At 39.0% G+C, this 23,951-nt stretch overlaps 1 protein-coding gene across 1 annotated transcript in view; it reads left to right on the forward strand.

The window, feature by feature from the left end:
* MYOM1 (myomesin 1) overlaps window positions 1-23,951 on the forward strand; it is a 142,860-nt gene that overhangs the window by 102,404 nt on the left and 16,505 nt on the right. Inside the window, exons 21-28 of the mRNA XM_027088567.1 lie at window positions 637-751; window positions 10,063-10,219; window positions 12,224-12,330; window positions 12,448-12,492; window positions 17,729-17,865; window positions 20,007-20,151; window positions 20,911-20,970; window positions 21,270-21,337. Of these exons, the coding sequence (XP_026944368.1) occupies window positions 637-751; window positions 10,063-10,219; window positions 12,224-12,330; window positions 12,448-12,492; window positions 17,729-17,865; window positions 20,007-20,151; window positions 20,911-20,970; window positions 21,270-21,337 (834 nt within the window). The remainder of the gene's footprint in view (window positions 1-636; window positions 752-10,062; window positions 10,220-12,223; window positions 12,331-12,447; window positions 12,493-17,728; window positions 17,866-20,006; window positions 20,152-20,910; window positions 20,971-21,269; window positions 21,338-23,951) is intronic.

Genomic DNA, 23,951 nt, shown 5'->3' on the forward strand with positions numbered 1-23,951 from the left:
GATCCTCCCGGACCAGGGCTCAAACCCACGTCCCCTGCATTGGCAGGCGGATTCCCAACCACTGTGCCACCAGGGAAGTCCCTGCTTGTCTGTTTAGTGAGAAATAGCTGTATTATATTTATAGGGACAATTTTTGTTTGTTTTTGTTCTAGTGCTTTAACATGCTTTTAAACGGAAAGTGATCCATGATCTGTGATCCGTGCTTGTAATTCCCCTCTCTTGTCAGAAATTTTATCTGAAATTATTCATGGAACGTCTCAAAAGGATCAGGAAAAAAAAGGGCAGCATATAAGCTCTCCTGAGCACTTTGTAATTTGTCTTTTGACCAAAGAATAAGGTGGCTAACTCCTTTAAAGCATACCTGTATTAGTCTTCTGTTTCTGATGCTGGTGGCCATTAAATTATCTAAAAAATAAACAGCATCTGAGTTTCAAGGGATCTTGGAAATCTCTACTTACACATGGTCCAGAGAGAAGAAAGTCTTAGCTGAAGCCACACACAGTCTTTGACAGAATGACGTTCAGAACCCAAGTCCTGTGCCCTTTGTGCTGTATAATTGAATTGCCACCACAGAGGAAGGACGCTTCTGTTCAAATGACACAAAGCACCCATCACTTCTATACCTGCTTCTTCCAGGTGCAAGGCCTCAAAGAGGGTGTCAGCTATGTGTTCCGAGTCCGAGCCGTAAACCAGGCAGGTGTCGGGAAGCCGTCTGACCTTGCTGGGCCTGTTGTGGCAGAAACCCGTCCAGGTAGGCTTTTACTTTTTCGTTAGTCTCATCTGTGTAAGATACCAAAGTAACATTCAACCTTACTTCTATGCTTTTCCTCATTTTCAAAATCATCACTGTATGCTAGCCGAATGATTGATAAGAATGAGCGTAGGACTTGACAATCATTTACCCCGTCACAGGACCTTAGGGCAGGGGTGAGCCACGTTTGTAGTGGTCCAGGGCTACTCTGGTTCATACTTAAAAACAGGGAAGTTCTTGATCAAATTATGCTTCCTGGACCAACTGTTTAAAGCATACATTCCTGGGACGTTATTCCTATTATACTATGGCCATTAATTCCCACAAGAATATTTTCCCATCACACAGGAAGCTGGAACAGCCCAGGTAGCAAGCATGATCCTTAAACAAAAGTAGGATTTATATAATTGTAGCTACTAAATTAAACCAGGGGACAGAAAACTTTTTCTGTGAAGGGCCAGATAGTAAATATTTTCAACTCTATGGTTATATGGTCCCTGTAACAATCCTCAACTCTGCTGTGGCACAAAAGCAGCCACAGACAATACATAAATTAGTGAGCATGACTATGTGCCAATAAAACTTTATTGTGCTTGATACATGCATTATGTAATATGATACATTACATGCACTATGAAATTTGAATTATAACTAGTTTTCAGGTCTTGAAATATTAATCTTCTTTTTATTTTTTTATTATTATTATTTTTTTTTTGTGGTACACAGGCCTCTCACTGCTGTGGCCTCTCCCGCTGCGGAGCACAGGCTCCGGACGCGCAGGTTCAGCGGCCATGGCTCACGGGCCCAGCCGCTCCGCGGCATGTGGGATCTTCCCGGACCGGGGCACGAACCCATGTCCCCTGCATCGGCAGGCGGACTCTCAACCACTGCGCCACCAGGGAAGCCCTCTTCTTTTTATTTGTAAAAGCTGTTTAAAAACGTAAAAACCATTCTTAGCTTGCAGGCCATACGAAAAGAGGCAATGGGCCAGATTTAGCCCACAAGCCATAGTTTGCTGACCCCTGGATTAAACTAACAGCGGTCCTAATTGAATGATCTGTGGAGTTGAGGCAGCCTCACTTCCCAGTTTCAAGATGCCATGATTGGACTAGGAAAGACAGCCTTTCCCTTTGTTATGTGAACAAAGTTTATAGTGTTCACTGTGCAAGTAGTTTCAGATCATTATATAATACTTATTTTGCCATTTAATCTCCTTTTCAAAGTTATAAATTTCAGTTCATTAAGGTTACATGAAAGAAATCACTGGAAATGAAAAAAGATTTAAAAAAAGTATTAACCAGTTATTTCAAGTTTATATTCATTCTAGTCCAAGCACTCTCACTTTAATCCATTCCTATTTTCAGACTGAAATAAAGAGCAGATATATAATGTAATATTTGTTTTTAGGATGAGAAAAGAATGTAAACATAGAAAACTCTGCTCTCACTTAATGATGCTTGAAAAGAATATCTAATGTATCCTTTGAGGAAGTACCTGCCCCTTTGATCCTATTACTTCATAAACTGCTTTCATCTACTCCTGTAACTACCCTCTAGCACCGGGTACGACAGAAGTGACCTTCTTGTACCAAAGTGTGGTAGGTGTGTCTGGACAGAGTGCCATACCTCATATAAGTACTCTTTGCAAAACTTCATGAGAAAATAGAAAAATGCTAGGAGCCCAAATGCCAGGTAAAAGGTGACACACGAAGACATGAGGACACACATTCCTATAGAAATCAGACCCTTCAGGTGCCAACTGTGCAGATATCTAGGGTGCCAATAGACATGCAGAAGAGCCCAACTGTGAGGCTGCCCTTGTAAGAACATTTAGATTATTACACAAATAAACGATCTAGTCATTGATAGGTTAAAAGCACCCTTTAAGCAGTGGAACCCAAATCTGATTGACTAAAGAAAGCTTAAATTGATTTCCTGTTTTCTCATCAATAACCCTTGGAATGGCAGGTGGCCAGTCAGGATGTTAGTAAAGCCACCACGGTGGAAACTTTACCATCAGAAAGGAGTCTGCTGGTGAGCTCCTGGGGGAGAGTTTTGTTTCACTCGTTTGGAACAAGGCACCCAAAGTCATTCTGTGGCCGTTCCATTCCCAGAATATAACTACAAGCAGTAGCTGCAGACTAAACAGCAGCAGATTAACCCGCTCAGGAACCACTGGCTCAAGCCTAGGAAAAAATCCCAGGAGGCACAGAGTCAAGATGCTTGACTTTAAGCATCGCCATGAAGGAGCCCAAACCCAGGACACTGAGGCTGGTTCCATATGCAACAGACACATTCATTCCTGCACTATGTGTTTCCTGAACACCTGCTTCATGCCAGGTGCTGTGTGGGCACCACAAGTAGAGTAATGTGACGTTGTCACCACCCACTGGGCTTGTGAGCTGGTGGAAAAACAGTTTACAGCACGGCATGATGAGAGCTTAGAGGTTCACAAGATATTTCCCATAGATGAATAGGCTGTAAACAGGTGTTAAGGCTTCAAAAATCCCTGTAAAAACTTGTATGTAGCCTAAGGTTGTCTGTATTTATTAACTTTATTAAATACCAATATATTACTTTTAATCATGTTTTTATTTTATGCTAAAATGTTTGGGGCCGGGGTTGGGGGGGGATGGGATCTGTTATCAGTTTCAAGGTTTGGAACGTGAAACTAGGATTGCTATTTCAGAAGAACAACTCCTTTTGGAACACATTACTAAAATTTCAGATAGAGAATAAAGCTTATCATGTAACAGCAAACCTCAAATACACCTAACAAGATACCTCAAGTGCAATTTGAATTCCAGTTAAAAGTTAACCTAATCCACTGGGGTTGGTGGGGTGACTGGTCTCCCTTTGAAGTTGACGAAAATGCCAGCAGATGTAGCTCAGACACTACTGCAAAGTCTGATCGTGCTGGTAATGAGGATCAAAATGGACTAAGTGTGCTGTGCCCTACCAAGAAATCTAGTAGCTAAACAAGCCTGTAAGAAGAATAAGCTGGAAAATATTTAGAGTAGATTTGTTGGTACATGAGAGGCACTTCTAGTCTTGATATTTGATATTTTTCAAACAGTATCTATGTTGATTGTATCAGGTCTGGGCTGTAGGTGGAGGCAAAGTGAACCAGATCAGACGGGAGGCAAGAGAGAGACCTGCCAAGGTGTGGCAGGTGATCTGGAGGGCAACAAAGAACTGGCAGAACAGGCTGCAGGTGTTCTTACCAGAGACCCAGCAGCAGGCAGGAGAACTGAGGTGAGGGGCAGGAGAACCCAGACCCAGGCAGAGTCCCGGGCAGGAACTGAGTTATTGGAAGTTAGGACTTCTCACCAAGAGCAAGGCAGGTTAGAAGAACGGAGCTCCAGAAGGAATAATGAGCTGGGATTGAGTTGACAACCTACTAACCAATCCCAGTTTCTGAAAATTGATAGGTTATAGAACCTGGTAGGGCTGAGAAGGTTCAGTGGCCTTGAGGTGGAGCTTTGAAGGATTCTGAAGCAGGAAGCCAGGCTGACTATTAAAGATTAGCTCAACTGGCTAATTTAGAAAACTTCACTTATATTTGCTCACTATCTGCTCTCTTTCACCCATTAGCAAAGTAGTTTTCAACCTTGACAGTACATTGCATTAGAATCATGCCAGGAACTTTTTGAAAATTCTGACTCCATTCTAGACTACTCCAGACCAATTAAATCGGAGTCTCCAGGACTGAGCCTGGGCATAGGTTCATTTTTGTTTGTTTGTTTAACTCCTTGGGTAATTCAAGTATGAAATTCAAGGTTTGTGAACTGTGCATTAGATTGTGGGCTCCTTCAAAATTGGAACTTTATTTTCTCTATATATGTCAATAGCCTAGTACCTGGTTTATAGATGAAAAAAATAATGAATGGCTACCATGTTTTGGCGAGAGAGTGTGACTCTGTTTTGCAGCCACAACGTGTAAACCTAACCCTAGTATCTCATAATGAACGCCCTGGTTATGAAGGGTGAGTTGGGAGAGGTCCAGTGGAGGCCCTGATGTAGCACCAGGACCGCTGGTGTGTCAGCCAGTGGTCCTGTCTTCCACATAGGGGACCTCAGCGTTACACGCAGCCGATTACATTTGTTCACTTCTGTCTGCTTCTGTTCTGTCCCACTCTCCAGTTTTTTTAAACACCACACACACACACACACACACACACACACACACTCACGCACACCATGGAGAAGGACAAAGAATAAAACTTATAAAAGTGTCCTATTAATGCAGATATAAAAGACTAAATTATATGAGAAAATTCTCACATCAGATTATGAAATGTGTGAGAAGATGAATTCCCACTTTTAAATTTTATCTCTTTTTAAAATCATTATTTGCTGGAGTTTTATTATTATGGGCTGGAGTTAATTTCCCAAAAGTTCATTTTAGCCCTGGGCCGTACTTTAACCCATTCACTTACTGGGGGTAGTGGCAAGCCTGGAGGGACTATTAAAATGCCATTCCACGCAATCCAGTATTCCTCTATGTCCTCATTAAGGATTTGTTTAGGGTTGGGGCAGCTGACTAGAGACAACTCTTCTTAATTCCTTTTCAGACCAGAATTATCTCCTTCATTTTCTATAGCCAAATCTCCTCTGCTCTTAACTGAATTCTTCATATTCTTGAAAAGATTCAAAGGTTGTTTTTGAGAAAAATCTAAGTCCTGACAAACTTTGGTCCACTTTCCCAGCTCAACTCTGCGGGAAAGTAAGATGGCCTTTCATCTAGATGAGAATATCCATAGGGATTCCATTACTTTGACAGCAGAACATCAAACTTGCTGCCTGCCTGTTAAATATCGGAACCATTCCGCTCATGTTTTAGTCAAATTTAGTGAATGTGTCTCTTTAGACATTTATGAGTTCAACCATGGATTGACAGCAGCTCAGTGCTTGGCAAAAACTCAGGCCGTGGGACATTCTAAAAAGAAAATTTGAGGGTGTTGTAGCTGCACCTCTTTCACTCTGACGCTGCACCAGGTTAATCTCCACAGGTGTAGTTGTGGACTAGCCTGGGGCCTCTTAGAAATGCTGTCATTACATTGCTCTTGGTGTTCCTAGAGCACTTATAAAAAGAATCATCCATTTCAATGTCATGTATCTTTTGTAAAATCTCACTAGAATTTTTTGCCCATGATGTATCCAGGATCCGTTCATTTAAGGAACGCCACTATTAATTCCTCTTAGATTTTAATATGTGGAAAAAATGTCCTTTCCAGATTAACATAATTACCTTCTTTATTACACAGAGAGGAATCTATGAATCTATGTATTTTCCAAAAATGACTTCCTCTATATATAAACCCAGAATGCAGGAAGAGTCTACCTTTTTTCCAGGCAACTTCAATTCCATTTCCCATTATAGGTATTATTATAAAATACTTGGTCTACTAAGTCACTCTCCAAAAACACTTTTATTCAAAGAACTATGTTAACCAATTAATTAAAGCTGAACAGTAACAGAAGGCTTTGAATTTCAAAAGCCATGTTGAAAGAGTATGAGAGCATTAGCATTGTAATTCATGTGACAAATAGGGAACAAGATAACTTGTTGCCATAATCATTTTAAGACAATAACCTTGTTTTATATTTATACAGTTGAAACTGTGTTCTTTCTTTGTAATAGTAGTTATTTTGACTAAACATTATTTTCTAAAGAGAATTTTTGTGGAGTGTAAGAAATATGCCTAGAAAACTAGTATTTCAATTATTTTCAGTAAACTTTACTTTTCAAAATCTTGTGATTATGATCACTTTCAGAGTGATACTGTCAGCCAGTTGACAGCATCACTGTTTGTCAGGAAAGAGATCAAGTTTTAAATTCTGAGCATAAGTAGGAAACCCACTGCGACTAGAATGTTTTCTTTGTTGGTTTTTTTTTTAATTTTGTCTGTTTATCAAAATATTGGTGTTATGCTTAAGCTTTAATAAGACTAGTTCCAATAAAATAAACATTGCAATTCTAAACTGACATTTCTCATTTAAATCTGTTTTTTCAGTCCAGTGCCTGGCATGTGTAAATATGTATGGAAAATAAGAAAGACAAAAGCCCTGCCCTTGTAGAATGTAACCCTGTTCTTGATAAAATAAACAACCAGTGCAACTTTTTGAAAACTGAAAATTAATCAAATACTCATCTTAATGAGTATTTGATTTTTAAAACAGAAGTATGGAAGAGAGTTTTAACTTTTTTTCCCTTTATTTAAATAAATCAACAAATAGCACCCATCATAGCCACAATTATGTGAGCATAAATTGAGGAAATGTTCATGCTTCTCTTTTATCCACTACAGGTATTGTCTACCATGTTCTGATTTGATATGATTAATCAAGAAAAGCTGCACAGATGAGCACACTCAGATACTAGTTGACTTTACATCTAATCCCTACTTTTTATTTTGCCCCTCCAGGCAATTACTTAATTTCAAATCACAAATTTTGATCTAAGACTTTCAAAAAATACCATGTTGTTTTCTAAAAGTATAAATTATTACATTTTTTTACATTAGAACCCAGCTACAAAGTAATGATGTAAAACTCATAGGTTAAAGTGGAAACACACATATTGCCTGGGACTTAAAAATAACATCTTTTGTTTCATTTCATATGTCACAAAAGATCTCCAAGTACTTTACAAAAATTAATTGCCCAGAATAATTCAGTGAGGCAGCTCTATATCCTTCTCTTAATAGCTGAGGCAATTGAGACAACAACTAAGCAGGGTTTTTCTATTCTCTAAGTTGCATGGGTTTGGGACCAAATCTGGCCATTCAGAAACCTGAAAAAGGTATTGTTTTAAATACCCAGTAGTTCCATTTACCTGAGAATTTACTGCTAGAGCATCAATTATTTAAAATTTCATTCTAAGACTCTTTGATGAAAATTCTTGTAAAATAGATTACACATTTCAGTACCTACCTTTCATACTTCTTGGATGCAATATACTTAATTTCATTTACCTTTTTCTGAATGACTCAGAGCCATAAGTATCCACCTTATTTATTGCCCAGTGTTACAATATAGTGACGTCTTATGGGGTGAGGAGCTGTTTGTCCCTCTACTAAATAATGTCTTTGTGCCTGCTTTTTAGTTTTCTGCTTCCTCTCCTGCTGTCATTTTCCTGATGATAGTAGCTTCTTACTTTCCTCTCTTTTTTGGGTTCAATCTACTGAGAGAAACTGACCAACTAAGCTTGTTACAATCATCTCAAGCTAAGTAGAGATTCCAAGTGATGGTCTATGGAATTCACCAGTGAGTGTTCAAGAATACTAGTGCATGGACTTTGTCACATCAGCACTGGCTCTTAGAGACTTGTTTTCATTACTTCTTGGTCTTGGGCAAGATTCCAAATGAGTGAAGTGTTACGGTACAAAGGTTATCCATGTAATTGAGAGAAAAGCCAAGCTAATTATATTGTTCATATGCTTTCCGTTTTATGACTCCTTTGTAGAAACGTCAAATCTTTCACTTTAATAAAAATCAAGACTCTTAAGCTAAGCAATATTTTTTTCTGCTGTAAACTTAAGTCATACCTCCAACATAATAAACAGCAGGCATATGGATGATTCACTTCCTTTTTAAAGAGATTACAAATAAACCAATGAATGATTAATACGAACAATCTGTCATGCCTCCAAAATAGATATTATGTAAATAGCAAGAAAGGTTTAGTCAACTTCATTACTTCTCCTTTCCTCTTTATAACAATACAGATATTCAGAAAATTTTCCATTTATACTCTCTGTGATTCAGTTATGCTAACTGTGTATTATAATACCATCTAAACCTCAGCATTCTTAGGTGTCAGTCTTTTCTTAAGTAACTTGTTCGTTATTTGTTATACAGCAATGTTATACATTAATCCTAATGTAAGGATTAGTCATGTGGGAATAGACTAATGTGGGAATAGAAATAAAACATGGTCTGTGACTTCCAATAAAGTAATACATGGGGGACATTTCACTTAGGAAAAATTAAATCTTTAATTGATCTTTATTTCTGTTTATCTGTATAGCCAAATGTGAAAATAACCCTTTATTTTTTAAAAAGTAATTTTTTAAAATCTCCTAGAATTAGTCTTCACTAAGTTTTCTATGTGTTAAAAATCACTTTTTGGAGGTTTATAGCTGAAGCACACACTACTATCAATAAGGACACAAATTAGACCAACTGCCAGGCTTAGGAACCAACATCCTAATGTCACCAATCACTCTTTAGGCACTCGTTTTGTTTTGCCCTTCGCCTGGGAGGAGTCTTGCAATTGTTTTTCCCCTGACAAGTTTTATTGAATGATGCAATCTAGAAGAGAAAATCTTTCATCACTTGGGAAGTATCTACTGAAAGATTTTTTTTTATACTTTAAAAAAAATAAAACTATACCTTTCTGAAATTAAATATATTTTTCCTAATGTATGGAAACAAACTAAGTGTAGACTGGTAATTGAATTAATGGCAATTTGAGAAGAGCATTTTACCTTTTAAATTGGATTTAGGCAGAGATGTGAACATTTTATATGCTATACACACTCTGAATTGTTATATTGAATGCAGATGTAATTTATTATAACCCTCAAAAAAAATCCCTCAAAACATTATTGTTTTCTTTTAAAATCCAAAAACTAATCTTGAAACATTTGAATCTCTTGAAATTCATTTCCATAAAGTTCAATAACAGTCATTTCTAGGTTTCTATTGTTCTAATCTAGAATGGCATCTTTAGATTAATTTATGATTACCTGATCAGCAGAATTTGTTTCCATGGAGTTTTTTTTCATTCTTAAATGATTTACAAACTTTGAACATGTGAATATAGGCAGTTCTTACTACCTCTACTTTCTCCCCTCTAATTTCCCTTTGATTTCTTTATCTCTTATCTATCCTTTCTTGATGACTAGTTAGATATGGGTAATATTGAAGCAAAAGTCATGAATTAGGCCCTGATAAGGACCATTCAACTTTCCTTTCTCCCAAGGCTGCCTTGTCCTTCTTATTATGGTCAACATACTCCAGTAACTGTCCCAAGGGTCACGTCAACCAATTTTCTTCAGCCCTGAACAAACAGTACTGTCCATGGTGTTAGCACTACCTAAGAAACATGGTACATTCATTTAATTCTGTCACAACACAAAAGTTGAATTGTAGCAGGATTGTCAGTTGCAGCGAGCAGTTGGGGCTTTTTGCTTGCACAGGCTCCAGGCCCTGCTTTAAGGCTACAGTAAGGGATCCCAAGGTAAGGAATTCTTACGTGATTGACTTCTACCAGGAACTATCAGTGCCTTGTTTTTGATCTTCTAGGAACCAAAGAACTTGTTGTAAATGTGGATGATGATGGAGTCATTTCCTTGAACTTCGAATGTGATCAGATGGCTCCAAATTCTGAGTTCACCTGGTCCAAAGATTATGTCCCCACAGAGGAGTCTCCAAGATTAGAGGTTGAAAGCAAAGGCAACAAGTACGCACCGTTTCAATCCTAACTATGGGTCTCCTTTTCATGAAAGGAGGATGAAGTACGCTTTCCATTTCAAATAAGAGAATGAAATCCAAATATTATATAACTGGAAATGTAAAAAGTGAAAACCAGTATAAACCTTAAAAAATAACAATCCTTATAAAATACTTTTCACATTAGTCCATTTAAAGTATTTTCTCATATGTGTCTCACTGTCAACTGAAAAAAAAAAGCGCAATGTGAGAGTTATGACCTAAGTTTTATTTGGGGCAAAATGAGGACAATAGCCCAGGAGACAGCATCTCAGACAGCTCTGAGGAACTGCTCCGAAAAGGTAAGGAGGAAAGTCAGGATAGAAGTGATTTTGGTGAAGGGGAAACGTGCAATCAAAGCACACATTTCGGCAGAAGCTTGCTGCTAGTCACAAGGAGCCAATGTCTCCATCAATGATTTTAGTGCTTTTCTAGATATGAGAAGATACAAGAAATTGGGCTCATAAAATCTTCTCCTGAAAAATACCTAACTATCTGAAGGCCTGTTCTGCCAGTTTTTCCAGAGCACAGAGCGCCTCATTCCTGATCTCCACCCTGAACTCCTTTCAGGGTGTGTTGAAGGTCAGCGACTGCAGTGGCTAATGACTTCATCCTTGTAGAAGCAGATGGCGAGCAGCAGTTTTTAGTTGGCATCGTTTATGATGATGTAAGAAAAGCTTTAACTGGCATAAAAGTGAACTTCAAAGATGATTCTCATTATTCTACAGAATTTTGAAATCTTAAGTAATGGTGAGGATGCTTATGGGGAGGGGTTAAGGAAGAACTTGCTGATTCAAGTTATGGTAAATTCAATGGATTGGGTATAATCTGTTCTGCTTTTTCACCGCCACTTGTGAGTGACACAATACTGTACTGGAAAGAACTCTGTATGGGAAGCACAGGAGAGATGAGCTCTAGTCCCAGCTCTACCTGGAGCCGGCTGTGTGACCTGGGGCAGCTTTTAATTACATGGACCTTGGATTTCTTTTTCTGTAAAATAGAAGAGAGTGAAGGAGATTAATTTTATGATCTGTTACTTCCTTTCAGCCTCAAGATTTCTTTTTATTTCACCTTACTTATCAAGCTTCATATCTTTATAGTGCCAACCAGATTGGATTATATTTAGTAAAGCAAAATATTCCTAAGTATTATTTCTATTACAAAAGCCCAATGTAGCTCAAAAATAAAAGAAAGAAATAGTAATTTTGTTGGAAAACAGCAAGGAAATACTGAATATATTAATAATTAAAAGACGTTCTGCTGTAACTATACTGTAAGGTCCTTGAAGTGAAACATAATTTTGGTCAAAGGAAAGACAATCAAACTATAAATTTTTTTCCTTGATTAACCTATAAATGTTTGGGTGATCTTAGACCCTGACCAGCGATGTGACTCACCAAAGTTAGAAAACAAAGAGAACTAGACCACTGACCCATTCATTCATTCATTCCACAAGTATTTATTAGGCCCATATTATGTGCTAGACAAGGTATGGAGGCCGGAGGACACAACAGTGAACAAAACAAATCTCGTCCCAAAAGGCATTCAGTGGAGGTATATAGTTAATGAACTAGGCAATACTGATGCCATGTGATAACCTCCAAAACAGGAAGTGCAGGGTTGACATAAGAGAGGCATTGGGAGGTTCTGCCCTGTGAAGAAGAAAAATTTCAGGCTGCCCAGCAAGGGTTGATCAGCTAAAAATATCTTTATTTGGGATGTACATCGATACGCATCATAGCTTGGGGATGGGAGATTTGTACCAGCTCCCCCTCCCGTTACCATCAGCCCATAGGAGGAGGTCAGGAAAGTCTTTCCAGAAGCAGCAAGAATGAGTGGGCTTTAGGTCAGCAAGGGGGACAGAACAAGTGCTCCACGTGAAGGGAGCGGACGTGCAAATGCCTAGAGACCGGCAGGGTGCAGGTCCTCAGACCCCACACGGCCTCTCTTCTTATAAAATTATTCTGTTCTGAAGGACGAAAATGACCTTCAAAGACCTCGGGATGGAAGACTTGGGCATCTACTCTTGCGATGTAACAGACACTGATGGAATAGCGTCAAGCTACTTGATAGATGAGGAAGGTAAGTGAAAAATCAGTTCATTCACGAGTCTGCTTTGATTTCTCAGTGATTCCCAAGGATCAAGTGACTTTTGTTTTAGTAGTTCAAGCTCTAATTGTTCTCTTTTTCTCCCTACAGAATTGAAACGTTTACTTGCTCTCAGCCAAGAACACAAGTTCCCAAGTAAGTGTCCACAATACATTCACAGAGTTTAGCCATCCCTCTACACACTTCTGACAGGATCAAGAGAAGAGGCTCTTGAGAACATATAATGGAGCATATATCGGTAGCTGCAGATGCACTTTCCGAAGGGCTGCCTTTATCTTTGTCATTGTTCTCCAGAGATACAAAGAACACTGACATAGAAGATACATCCCATGCTCTGTTACATAGAACACTATCGGGTTACATAGGTGTAACAGCTGACCAATTACATTCTTAACCTTTTGCCTACATATTTTGGAACTTTATACACACACACACACACACACAAACACACAAACACACACATCTCCTGGATACATTAATTTGTATGTCTTTTAGGCGAACTGATCTCTTCCTAAGCAATTTAATGTTAACATTTAATAGAAGAACCATACCTCTAAATAAAAACAGTACCTAACATTTTAAACTCCTGGAAAATAAGGTAAAGATGCCTTGATCAGAAAAAGAATTCCTATGAACTATCTAAAAACCCTTCAATGAAGTACCTTCTACATAAAAGATTAAATTCCAGAATTGACACCTAAGAGAAGAGAAAGAAGTCTGAAACGATACTCAGAAAGTTCCACTGGCCTGATAGGATCTCTTGCCCATTGGTACCCACTGGCCAAAGCAGTGAAGCATCCAGAAAGTTACACCTTAGAGTTTGAAAAAACAAAGAGTGATAGCATCACTCATTCTTTTAAATCAGGAATTTTTTTCATTCCTTAATCCCTAAAATATAACTTCTTCACTAATAAAGGAGTTTCAGGAACCCAGGGAACTATACCCTGACCCCAAACTATAGGCAAAACGTTGTGTGTTTGTAGATGTGCATTCTTCTAGGGCGAAGGTCTACAGCTTTCCTGAAATTCTCAGCAGAGCTGTGATTAAAAAATAAACACTGCTTAAAACTAGTTGTCTGACCTCTCTCACATTCCCAAGGAATGCATGTTTGATGGTGAGGCTGGGTGTTGGTGACTATTGGCCTCAGCTGGAATGTTCTCAAAACCAACTTTATTCAAGAAAGCACAGTGGGGTGCCTGTGGAGTGTGAATGCAGAAAGCAGGCTTTCTGAATTCTAGGGGAGAACTGTTTCTCGTCTGTAAGCTTATTCACCATCAAACTGGAAAAGTTACACCAAGAATAGTATCTTAAAAGTTATTCTTTTTAAAATTGTATGGAAGGCAGAGGTTTGGCCTGGACTGTCCTTCTTCTGTACTCTGTGAACCTGAGCACCTCATCCCAATTTCCCCATTGCCTGGTTTCTTTTCCAGGAACGGCTGTTGTAATTGTTCACAGCACCCACGACATAGAGGGGCTGTGAGAGAGACAATCAACAGGGCGTTGGTTAATCCTGAACTCTTCAGGGAAAATATAAATGTTAATTGAAACAGAAGAGTGACCTAGAAAAACCCACTTGCAGAAGAGCTGTCTGCCAGTCACACTGATGTCCTCCCTTCATGTTCCCGGGGCCATGAAGAGGGGAGTGGAGGAGAGGGTCACCGTGCCGAGCACAGCTGGAGCCTGTGAATGCTCGCACTGTCTACAACGTGAAACAGAAACAGCAGCACCTTTTAATCTAATCTAGTCAGACAGTAAACATTGAGAAAGTGTCTAGGCAACAGCTGGTCCAAATACATTTACATTTAGCTTAAAGGATGGAGATGAGAGAAGTTGGGGTGTTACTATTGAATTGGAGGTGCCCAGCCTCCCTGAAGTTCAATGATCATATGGACTTGCCAGTAGTAATTGCCCGCTGTCACTGTCATTTATGCTGAGATATTTCATTCTGCATGAGCATAATCACTTTAGTTGTTGGTTCTAGGAGAAGGGGTAGCAGCAAACTCAGGTGCCCTACTATTAGAGATCAGGTGTGGCATTTGGGTCAGCACAGAGAGAACCCAAAAATGTGTTAAAAACTCTGATGTGCAGGTATGACTCTCCCAACCGGAGGTAGCTCCCGTGAACCCGTTGAAGCAATGTTTAAAGTATCACAGCTCCAGTACTTTTCTCTCCCCAACCACTGTTGGATCAGCCAGGTCACTGCATGAATAATTTCAGAGATCTGATGATAGGGTCAAAGCAGCATATCCAATTTCTCAATTTATACCCACTTCCTTTTAGTATATGTTGACACATAAGCCATTTTCTTGAGATTTTGTAAGGTCTTAACTGGTCTCGTCTCTTACAGAGTATAATAAAGAGTGTGCTGTTCCTTCATCCCTTGGCACAGTAAATTCTCCTGTTTTCAAAAATATTTTGAAAACCACTAAACATATGCCTTAAACCTACAAATACCAGATATTTTGCTGGAGCAAATTAACTGCCAGAGAAAAGAGCCTAAGGAAATTTAGGGCTGAGCAGAAGGAAAAAATAAAAATATCTAAAGCTAAAAATAGAAAATAACCTAGTCTGTGTTGCCAGTAGTGATATTAAATTGCAGTGTAGAGAGGCAGTTTATTTGAATATATATGTCTGTGTGTGTGTGTGTGTGTGTGTATATATATCTAAAATTCAAGGTATATGGGGGGGATGGTGGGAGATATACTTCAGTATCAACAACATCCTGCAGGCCTCTCGCCTTTTGAGATGGACCACATTCTGTCTACGGAATGTGTATCTCTCTAAATAAATACACTTCTCACCTAAAAAAAAAACAGAAACAAAAACATCCTGCATAATATATCTTTTTATTTGTAGACATTGGTTATTATCCCACTTGTATATATTATACTCTATGAGTACAGACATACACAAGCACGTATACATAAATTATATCTATCTGGTATGTCCTCTTAGGTGTAAATATAACATACAATTGGTGGTTGTTATTTAAACAACTGAAGGAAGAGTCACCAAAATATTAATTTATTATATGCTGTTTATAGGGTGCTTAAACAGAATGTCATCAAACTCCACAATGACCTTAAAAGGGTCACTACTATGGTGATTTAATTTGAGAGATGAAGAAAGTGAGGCACAGAGAGGTTAAGTAACTAGACCAGATGTACACAGCTGGTACCTGGGCATAAGCCCAGGTGGTCTGACAGGACATGGGCTGTTTCTGTGTGTGCATCCTGGTGGCCAGTGCTCCCCAGACAATGGCCCCATTACTCAGAGAGGACCGTGAACATTAAGGGATCTGGAGGCTTCCAGGAGAGCGTGGGAGTGTGTCCCCTCCCCACTGCCACCACACTGAGCTTCTTAGTAACTGCATCACTCATGTATTAGATTCCCTAGAGTGAGATTTCCAGATGTTTCTGGAAGAGATCCTACTCTCTATTCCCCTCAAGACTTAACTTGTAGCAAGCAGGAGCATCCTGTAGGGAGAAAACTTAGCCTCTGCTGTCACTGCCCTGGGGTCTGTTGCTGATCTGCTCTTACTGGAAAACCACTAGTGTTCTTCAGAGTGGATGGCCAGGACCATAAGAGCACAGAATAGAGGGAACAACCCTGGTCTCAGCTCTGCTACCCAGATATGTTACTAAGCTTTCCCGAGGCTGAGTTTTGTCATCAGTAAAATCAGGGGAGAAAGAGAACTCCTTTCTCGAGCAGCGGTCATTATTCACAGTGGCTCAGTGTATCCTGGTACCATATTCACTCCTGGTGGCCTTGTGAGGCAGATAATATCCATGTTAGCAGGTGAGGAGCACAAGGTTTTAGGGGTAGATAACTGTCCTTGATCAAGGTGTGGCCCTTCTCTGTTCACAGGGGACACCCTCAGTAGGTGATGTCTGAGCCTCCTTTCAGCTCTGCATGGAATGACTCTATAACTGAGTTTCACAATGAATATGGAATAGTGCAAAGGAAAGGCATCCCTTGAAGTTTGAAAAGGGTAGTTTTAGGATAAATACAAAAGACATTAATGTACATTTCATACAACTTTATACCAAGCTTATAATTAAAGCTTATAATTTAAAATGTAGCATGGCTAAAATTTTGAGATATATTTAAGAATAGTTGAGAGAAAGCAAAGGGTGATTTCCCCTAACAGAAGTGAAGGACTACAGAACTTTGAGAAACAACCATCTTGTTCCACAGAGGATGCCCAGGAGCCACCTCTGATACAGATCTGTTGGCTTGGAGGAGGCTTTGTAGAGAACATTTTCAAGTTACAAGAAATTTAGAAACAGGCTTCGAGAGATGTCAGCCAACTTTTAAAAAATTTCACTCATGTTCAAATGGCTTAAGCGATACAGGTGTAAATCAGAGATATCACACAGTTCCTTACTTTCTATGTGAAGCAAGCCACGCTGTATTTTAATATAGCTTCTTGATAATGACTTGCTTATTTGCATCTGAAAAATTTTGCTTGATCTACGAACTTAAATGAACAGGTATACCATTGGGATGGATAGGGTTTAAATGACAAGCTGGTTCATCTTATATATGTAGTAAAAATTAATTCTTTCTTAAGATTCTTTTTTTTTTTTTTTTTTTTTTTTGCGGTACGTGGGCCTCTCACTGTTGTGGCCTCTCCCGTTGTGGAGCACAGGTTCCGGACGCACAGGCTCAGCGGCCACGGCTCACGGGCCCAGCCGCTCCGCGGCATGTGGGATCTTCCCGGACCGGGGCACGAACCCGTGTCCCCTGTATCGGCAGACGGACTCTCAACCACTGCGCCACCAGGGAAGCCCTTAAGATTCATTTTTAAAAACATTTTTAAAAACCTCCAAAGTGAGTTAAATTGTTGAAAAAAAATCAAATTGAACTCTTTTTCAAAATATTTTGAAGTAATTAAATCTTAGAATATTGGAGCAGGAAAATATCCTGGTCAATTAGGACATTCAGTTCAATTCCATCCATTTACTATGAGTCACATGAGGCCCAGAGATGCAAAGTGAACTGCCTCACATCACAGTTTGTTAGTAGCTGACCTTGAACTACTGGGGCCAGCTCAAGACTCTTTTCATCATACTTTGTTATTGTCCCTAAATAAAGCTAACCAAAGCCACAGTAGAGAGTCACAGAGGTTAGCTGAAGGACCCTGGGAGGTCAGTTCATCTTCCTCACTTTTATAATTAAGACATCTATGACAGTCAGGATTAGAACACAGTTCTACTGTCCCTCAAAATCAAACTTTCCCTACAATGCTCTCACTGAAAGAAGCAAGGTGCTACATCATCACTTCCATTGTTTTTCCTTTGTTGGAAAAATCTGTATCAGTACAAATGGTTACCAATATAACTACTACTCTTATTTTTATTTTTCATAGCTGTCCCAGTTAAATCAGAGTTGGCAGTTGAAATTTTGGAGAAAGGCCGGGTCCGGTTTTGGATGCAGGCTGAGAAGCTGTCTGGCAACGCCAAAGTCAACTACATAGTTAACGACAAGGAAGTTTTTGAAGGGCCGGTAGGTTTTACACTTTTTAGATTTCTAAACATATCATTGTAGAATGTGCTGGGAAACCCCTATTAGAATGCAGATAAGTTGTTAAGAAAACCACTGGACGTGGGGTGAGGGGGTTTAAATCATTTCACATGTGAAAAGTGTGGAAGAAAATATAGATTGATTATATCATATTATCCAAAACTAGGATACTTTTGAGAATGAAAGAAGATGCTAGTAATATTTTTTCCAGGATAACAGTCATCAACCAAAACTGTCTCAGGCAAATCAGGAAGCTGGTCACCTATGAAAAAAACTGAAGGCAGAGGGGCCAGAACCCTTGCCTGAACACAGATACTCACATCAGAGACTCCAGTGGCGTCTTGGTTCTTCATATGGAAGAATTGTTCTAATGGCTCAGAAAAAAATGTAAAAAAAAATCTCATTGCTTTTCTGATTAAAAATACAATTCATCCTTATTGTAAAAAACTTTAAAGACTCAGAAGAGACAAACCACAAATTCTTACAACTTTTTGATATACATATTAATATATACTTTTGGTCTTTTTCTATACTTCTATGTGTGTATGTCAATTTGTGTATTATTTACATAGGTGATTATGTATATCATATTTACTATTTCTTTGCTTTTAATGTAAACATAGTTTCTATAGTTAGAGTTACAACATCTGCACTTTATCTGTCTTCCCCAGACATCAGTAGAGCCAGCATCAGGCTTGTGCCTGGTGGTACTGAAGAACTTGGGTTTAGGGGCCCTGTCTCATACCTGTCTTCTCATGGGTGTAAATGGGAGACTAAAAAGATGGGGGAGAGGTGTGGTTTGTGGCCATGATTAACAACCTGTTCCCCTTTCATCAAAATGTGTTTTTAAAAAATATTTGAGGATTCATTAGTTAGAGGGAGAATGAGTAACATGAATAGCAGAAGAATATGCAGTGTATTACTTTTCAACTCATGTAGTAACTGTGTGAGAGCAGGAACAAGTCACACATGGGTCCACTGTGGCCCATCTCCCTGTTTTCAAAATGTTCTCATCCACAGCGGTGATCACCATCTGGCCAGTGGAGAGGAAGGAAGAGCCTTGATGGCATCACTGCCACCACAGCCATTGAGGGAACACTCGTGCCCATGTGTGTAGAGGCACTGCCCTTCATGTGTTCACACATGCATGTGGCACATGCACACACACACACACACATACACACACACACAGAACTTGAAGAGCAGTTTATTGTCATTGCAATTGGTTCTAATCATACTATTTCACTGGGTGGAAATTACCGTCTTAGGTCAGGTTCCCTAGGAGAGTCTGAAATAGAGTTTCTCCTTCAAGTGGTTTATGGGGGTTACTCTCAGGGGTAGGAGTGAGGGACACAAGCCAAGTTATGGGGCAAGCTAATCCAAAACGGGGTCTCTGTTGAAGACTGGCTCCCTGCAGGGGAAACTCCAGGGCATGAATTGCACCACAGAGTTGATCCCAGACCTGAGCCTTCATTCTGTGACATTTTATAGGAAAACTTCATTGTTCAGATCTGTTATGGAACTTGAGCTTGGAAGCCCAAGGACTAAGACTTATCTTTACATTGAAAAAAATGTTGCTTGAGGAAGATGATAAAATAAGCACAGTCTAGCAGGGCAATTTCTGTTCATTAAGAGCAAATGGGCTTCCAATGCTTTAGAAGCATTTTTATCCATGTATTAATTCAGCAGATGTTTATTAATTGGCTGCTATATTCCATGCTTGTGCTACATGCCAGGGGTATAGCAATGATCGAGACAAACACTTCTCTCACGTCGCTTATAGTTGTTGCATTATTCTGTTAATTGAAAATAATGTAATCTGGAAAGAAAAATGAGAATCTAAAAACAACTTTTTGATAACATTTTGTGATTTGGGGTAACAAAAGTTTATGTTTAAAAAACTAAACGTCAGACTTTTAGTAATCAGTTCTGGTCAGCATCATATATTCCACATAATATTTTCCTTTTTCTGTGTACAAGATTTTGAAACTTTGCTCACTTAAAATAATGTTAACAAGAAACTATTAAATTATGATACTTTGGAGTTTGTGTGTTTATTTTATATGGCTTATTGTCATCCTATCTATCTCACTTATTTCTCTCTTTTACTTGTCACATTGAAGAAATATAAGATGCATATTGACCGAAACACTGGTATAATTGAGATGTTTATGGAAAAGCTACAGGATGAGGATGAGGGCACATATACTTTCCAGGTTCAAGATGGAAGAGCAACTGGCCATTCTACTCTTGTTCTCATTGGAGATGGTAAGTGTTCTGTGAAACATCATCTGGAAGATTTTGCTACTCCCTTCAATGCAAATACGCCATCGCCCGAAAGTGACCATGTGGGAGGAAGTAAAAATTATTTCTTGATTAGATTCCAATGTTCAAAGTGCAATTTGCAATTAATACTTTCCATAGTATTTCGTTTCATAAAACTGAAAGTTGATTTAAAAGGACACCAAAGTTATCACTGGCCCACAGGCAATACCACACTTAAATTATCTCATATATAAACAAGTATTTATTACTAAAATTCTCCAGTGAAGGATATTGCAATACAACCAAGGCAGTATTATGTCTCAGAAACAAACTACGATACTATCTTATAATGTGCACCTACTTTAAATTACTTAAATGAAGAAGATAAACATGCAAGAGTAGAGGATGCCAAATCTAATGGAGGATTATCCGTTAGAACTAGGTTGTATGACAGCTGTCATAAGCCAGTGTGGAAATCACCAAGATTTAAAATGTGATATTTGATAAAGCAATGGAAAGGCTGGCCAGGTCTCTACATTTGCAATCGCCAAAGCTGTTTCACTATTTCCTGACTTCATGACCTTGAACAAGTTTCTTAACCTTTCTAAGCCTTTTTCTTCATCTATGAATACTGAAAACAAATAGGGTGGTCATGGTGTATGAGTGTTATAACAATGAATATAAATCACTTAACGCAGTGACTGGCATGTACATGTATACCACTCAACTCAATTTCATATTTCCTCATTTTTCAATTTTCAGTTTATAAAAAGCTCCAGAAAGAAGCTGAATTCCAGCGTCAAGAATTTATCAGGAAACAAGGTAAACATAGGCAGTGAATAAAGAGAAAAGCTTCAATTTCTTGAACAAAATATTCCAAGATTATTTCCGTAACAAATTAAATGAATATTATTGCTTATGTTAATAATGCCCTGGTTAATAAAAATAATTGAAAAAATATTTATTATTAAATATGTATCCGTTTAAAATATTTAAAAACTAAATCTTGAATTTTTAAAATTTCCCTTTAGATGTAAATCACCTTAGAATTTAAGAATGAGCTTGGAATTTTGCGTTCATGATTAATATTGCTGATTGCTGATATTATTAAAATTTTATAGGTCCACATTTCGCTGAGTATTTGAGCTGGGAAGTGACTGGTGAATGTAATGTACTATTGAAATGCAAGGTAAGAAGTAGATAAATTTCTAATAATTTGATACAAGGGAAATAAAGATAAAATAGAATGTGAGAAGAAAAGGAAGATCAACTTTTTATCTCCTCTATTTGCACCAAAATGATAAGTGACGTGCCTTTACTGTTGAATGTTACTGTTGGTTGGTAAGAAATATTTAAAATAAAACAACATAAAAATATGGGAAGTCAAGATGATAGTTTTTATTCATTACTCATGCCCTATTTAATAAGGACAGAGTCTCCTTTTTTTTTTAATTAAGACCACTTTTTTTAGAGCAGTTTTATGTTAACAGCAAATTTGAAGGGATGGTGCAGAGATTTCCCATACACCCCTGTCTCTATATACACATAGCCTCGCTCATTATCAACATTCCCACCAAAGTGGTACATTTGTTACAACTGATGAACCTACATGGACACATCATTACCCAAAATCCATAGCTTACATTAGCGTGCACTCTTGGAGTTGTACATTCCATGAGTTTGGACAAGCGTGTAAAAACATGTACCCGTCCTTATAGTATCATACAGAGCATTTTCACTGCCCTGAAAAGCCTCTGTGCTCTGCTTGCTCGTCCCTCACTAACCACACCCACCAACTCTTTTTCAGTTATTAATCTCAGGAGAATCTCTCATCATCTTCGTTGCATTCTAAGTGGTAGATCTATTCCAGAATCATTCCAGCCACACTGTGTTTCTGTGGAAGTTTGGCAATTTTTTAAATCTAAATTGTGTGTCTTGCACAACAGTACCTTCGAGTCTTGGGCAGCTCTGCTGCTGCTTCTGAAACCCCTGTGCTCCCTTGAGGGGAGAGGTTTGGTAAAGAGTTTGCAGCTCACAACCAATTATCTTATTAGGCCTTTGAAACATTTAGGAAAAAAAAGTTGCACATAACATTCTAAATTATCATGTACCTGAGTGTATGGTGTGCAGCTCCGTGAGTCATCAAACGTTTTTGGATAAGAACTGCTGGGTGAGGTTGGAGTGTGAAGGCTGTGATGGTGGACAGTGACCCCAAAGCAGATGCACAGATTTGGCGTTTCACACGTAGTTGTCATTATAAAAGCCAGAACGCAAATACTCCGGTCTTTGCTAAATCTGACAAATTCAAAGAAACAGCGGTCTACCAGAAATGTATAGGAAAAACCAGTGCTGGATTTTAGCCTCTTAGGAAATGGCAGAGCTTCTTGAAAAACACTTTCTCAGGCAGCAGCTAAAACCCGCAGCACCTCTCTCTCCTCCTGACTGTCCACAGCTGCGTGCCTCTACTTACTTTTTCCTCACACTGCCCTCCCCAGAAACCATCCCTTCCTCAGGGGCCCCCACGTCCGTGCATCCTTCTTTCTGTGCTTCCTATTGCACTAGGCTTCTGGGAAGTGAGTTCTGCAGCCCTATTCTGAAGGTTTTCCTCAAGAGAATCAGCCCCTTCCCCAGATCCTGACCAACCACAGGAGCCTAGAAGTAGGTTCTGACTATTCATTCGTTATGTATTCATGACTTCGAATGGCCTTCTTCTTTCAGCTTCTCTGACACGATCCTTTTTCAAGGCCCAACTCAGTCATCTCCTCTGTAAAGCCTCCCCCTTCTCAGTCTGGGTAAAATGAACCTTCCTCTGTCCTCCCACAGTTCTTTGTTTCATTATTACAGCAATTTATGTACATTTAGCAATTTACATATTGCATGAGAGTTGAGGGAGTATGTGCAGCCAAACATTCAGACTCTGAGACTACCATGGGCCCCACTTGGAGCTAGTCTACTCCAAAGAATATGGACAAGAACCCCAGCTTGCCTACAGGGCCATGCTGGGCACTCCTGTCCTGCAGGAGTCCACATCAGGAATCACTCCCTTCACCACCCACAGGTGACAGCTCAGGTGCAAGGAGACGAGCTCCACTTTGGGCAGGTGCAGGAAATGCCATGGCTTTAAAAAAAAAATCCCTCGTGCCCCAAGGGGCCAATACCTCTTGTAACACCACCCCAAGCGGAGCTTCCAGGGTCCCCGCAGGGACCATGTCCGAATAACAAGAGTATATTCAGGGAAGCCCAAAGCCACGGAGTCCATTTCTAGTCCCGCCCAGCCCAGTGGTAGCTTTCCCATCTGCGGGGCATGTTTATCATAAGCAATGTTGCCTAGTAACACAGTTAAAACCCAGGAACCAGTTTACAGGATTATAAAGAAAGTTTGTGTGTTCTGGTTTCACTGCAGTTACAGTGTTAGTTCTTATGTTGATGTATTAGCTGAGATTTTTTTTTTCTTTTTTGAAACTTACATTTCCTTGTCTTTAATGAGATCAAACATTTTCTTCATCTGTTTGTTCTGTAATTATCTTTCCTCTTTGGGAAATCATACATACATTTGTCCAATTATGTAGTGGGGTCTTTGAGATTGTTTTCTTGATTTGTATGAAGTCTTTACTTTTTCATATAATTTTAATTACACAAGAAATACATGAATATACTCTTCTTCATAGAAAGTTCAAGCATTGTAGATAAAGCTTAAAATCCCTTTAATCGTATGAAGTCATTTTGCCCATTTGAAATTTATGATACGATGTGTGGATATTGGATCTAAATGAGTTTCTAAAAATTGCCAAGCAATTAATTTA

The sequence above is a fragment of the Aethalodelphis obliquidens genome, unplaced genomic scaffold (assembly GCF_003676395.1).
Source record: "Aethalodelphis obliquidens isolate GAN/ISIS:26980383/991018 unplaced genomic scaffold, ASM367639v1 scaffold63, whole genome shotgun sequence".
NCBI classification, from domain to species: domain Eukaryota; kingdom Metazoa; phylum Chordata; class Mammalia; order Artiodactyla; family Delphinidae; genus Aethalodelphis; species Aethalodelphis obliquidens.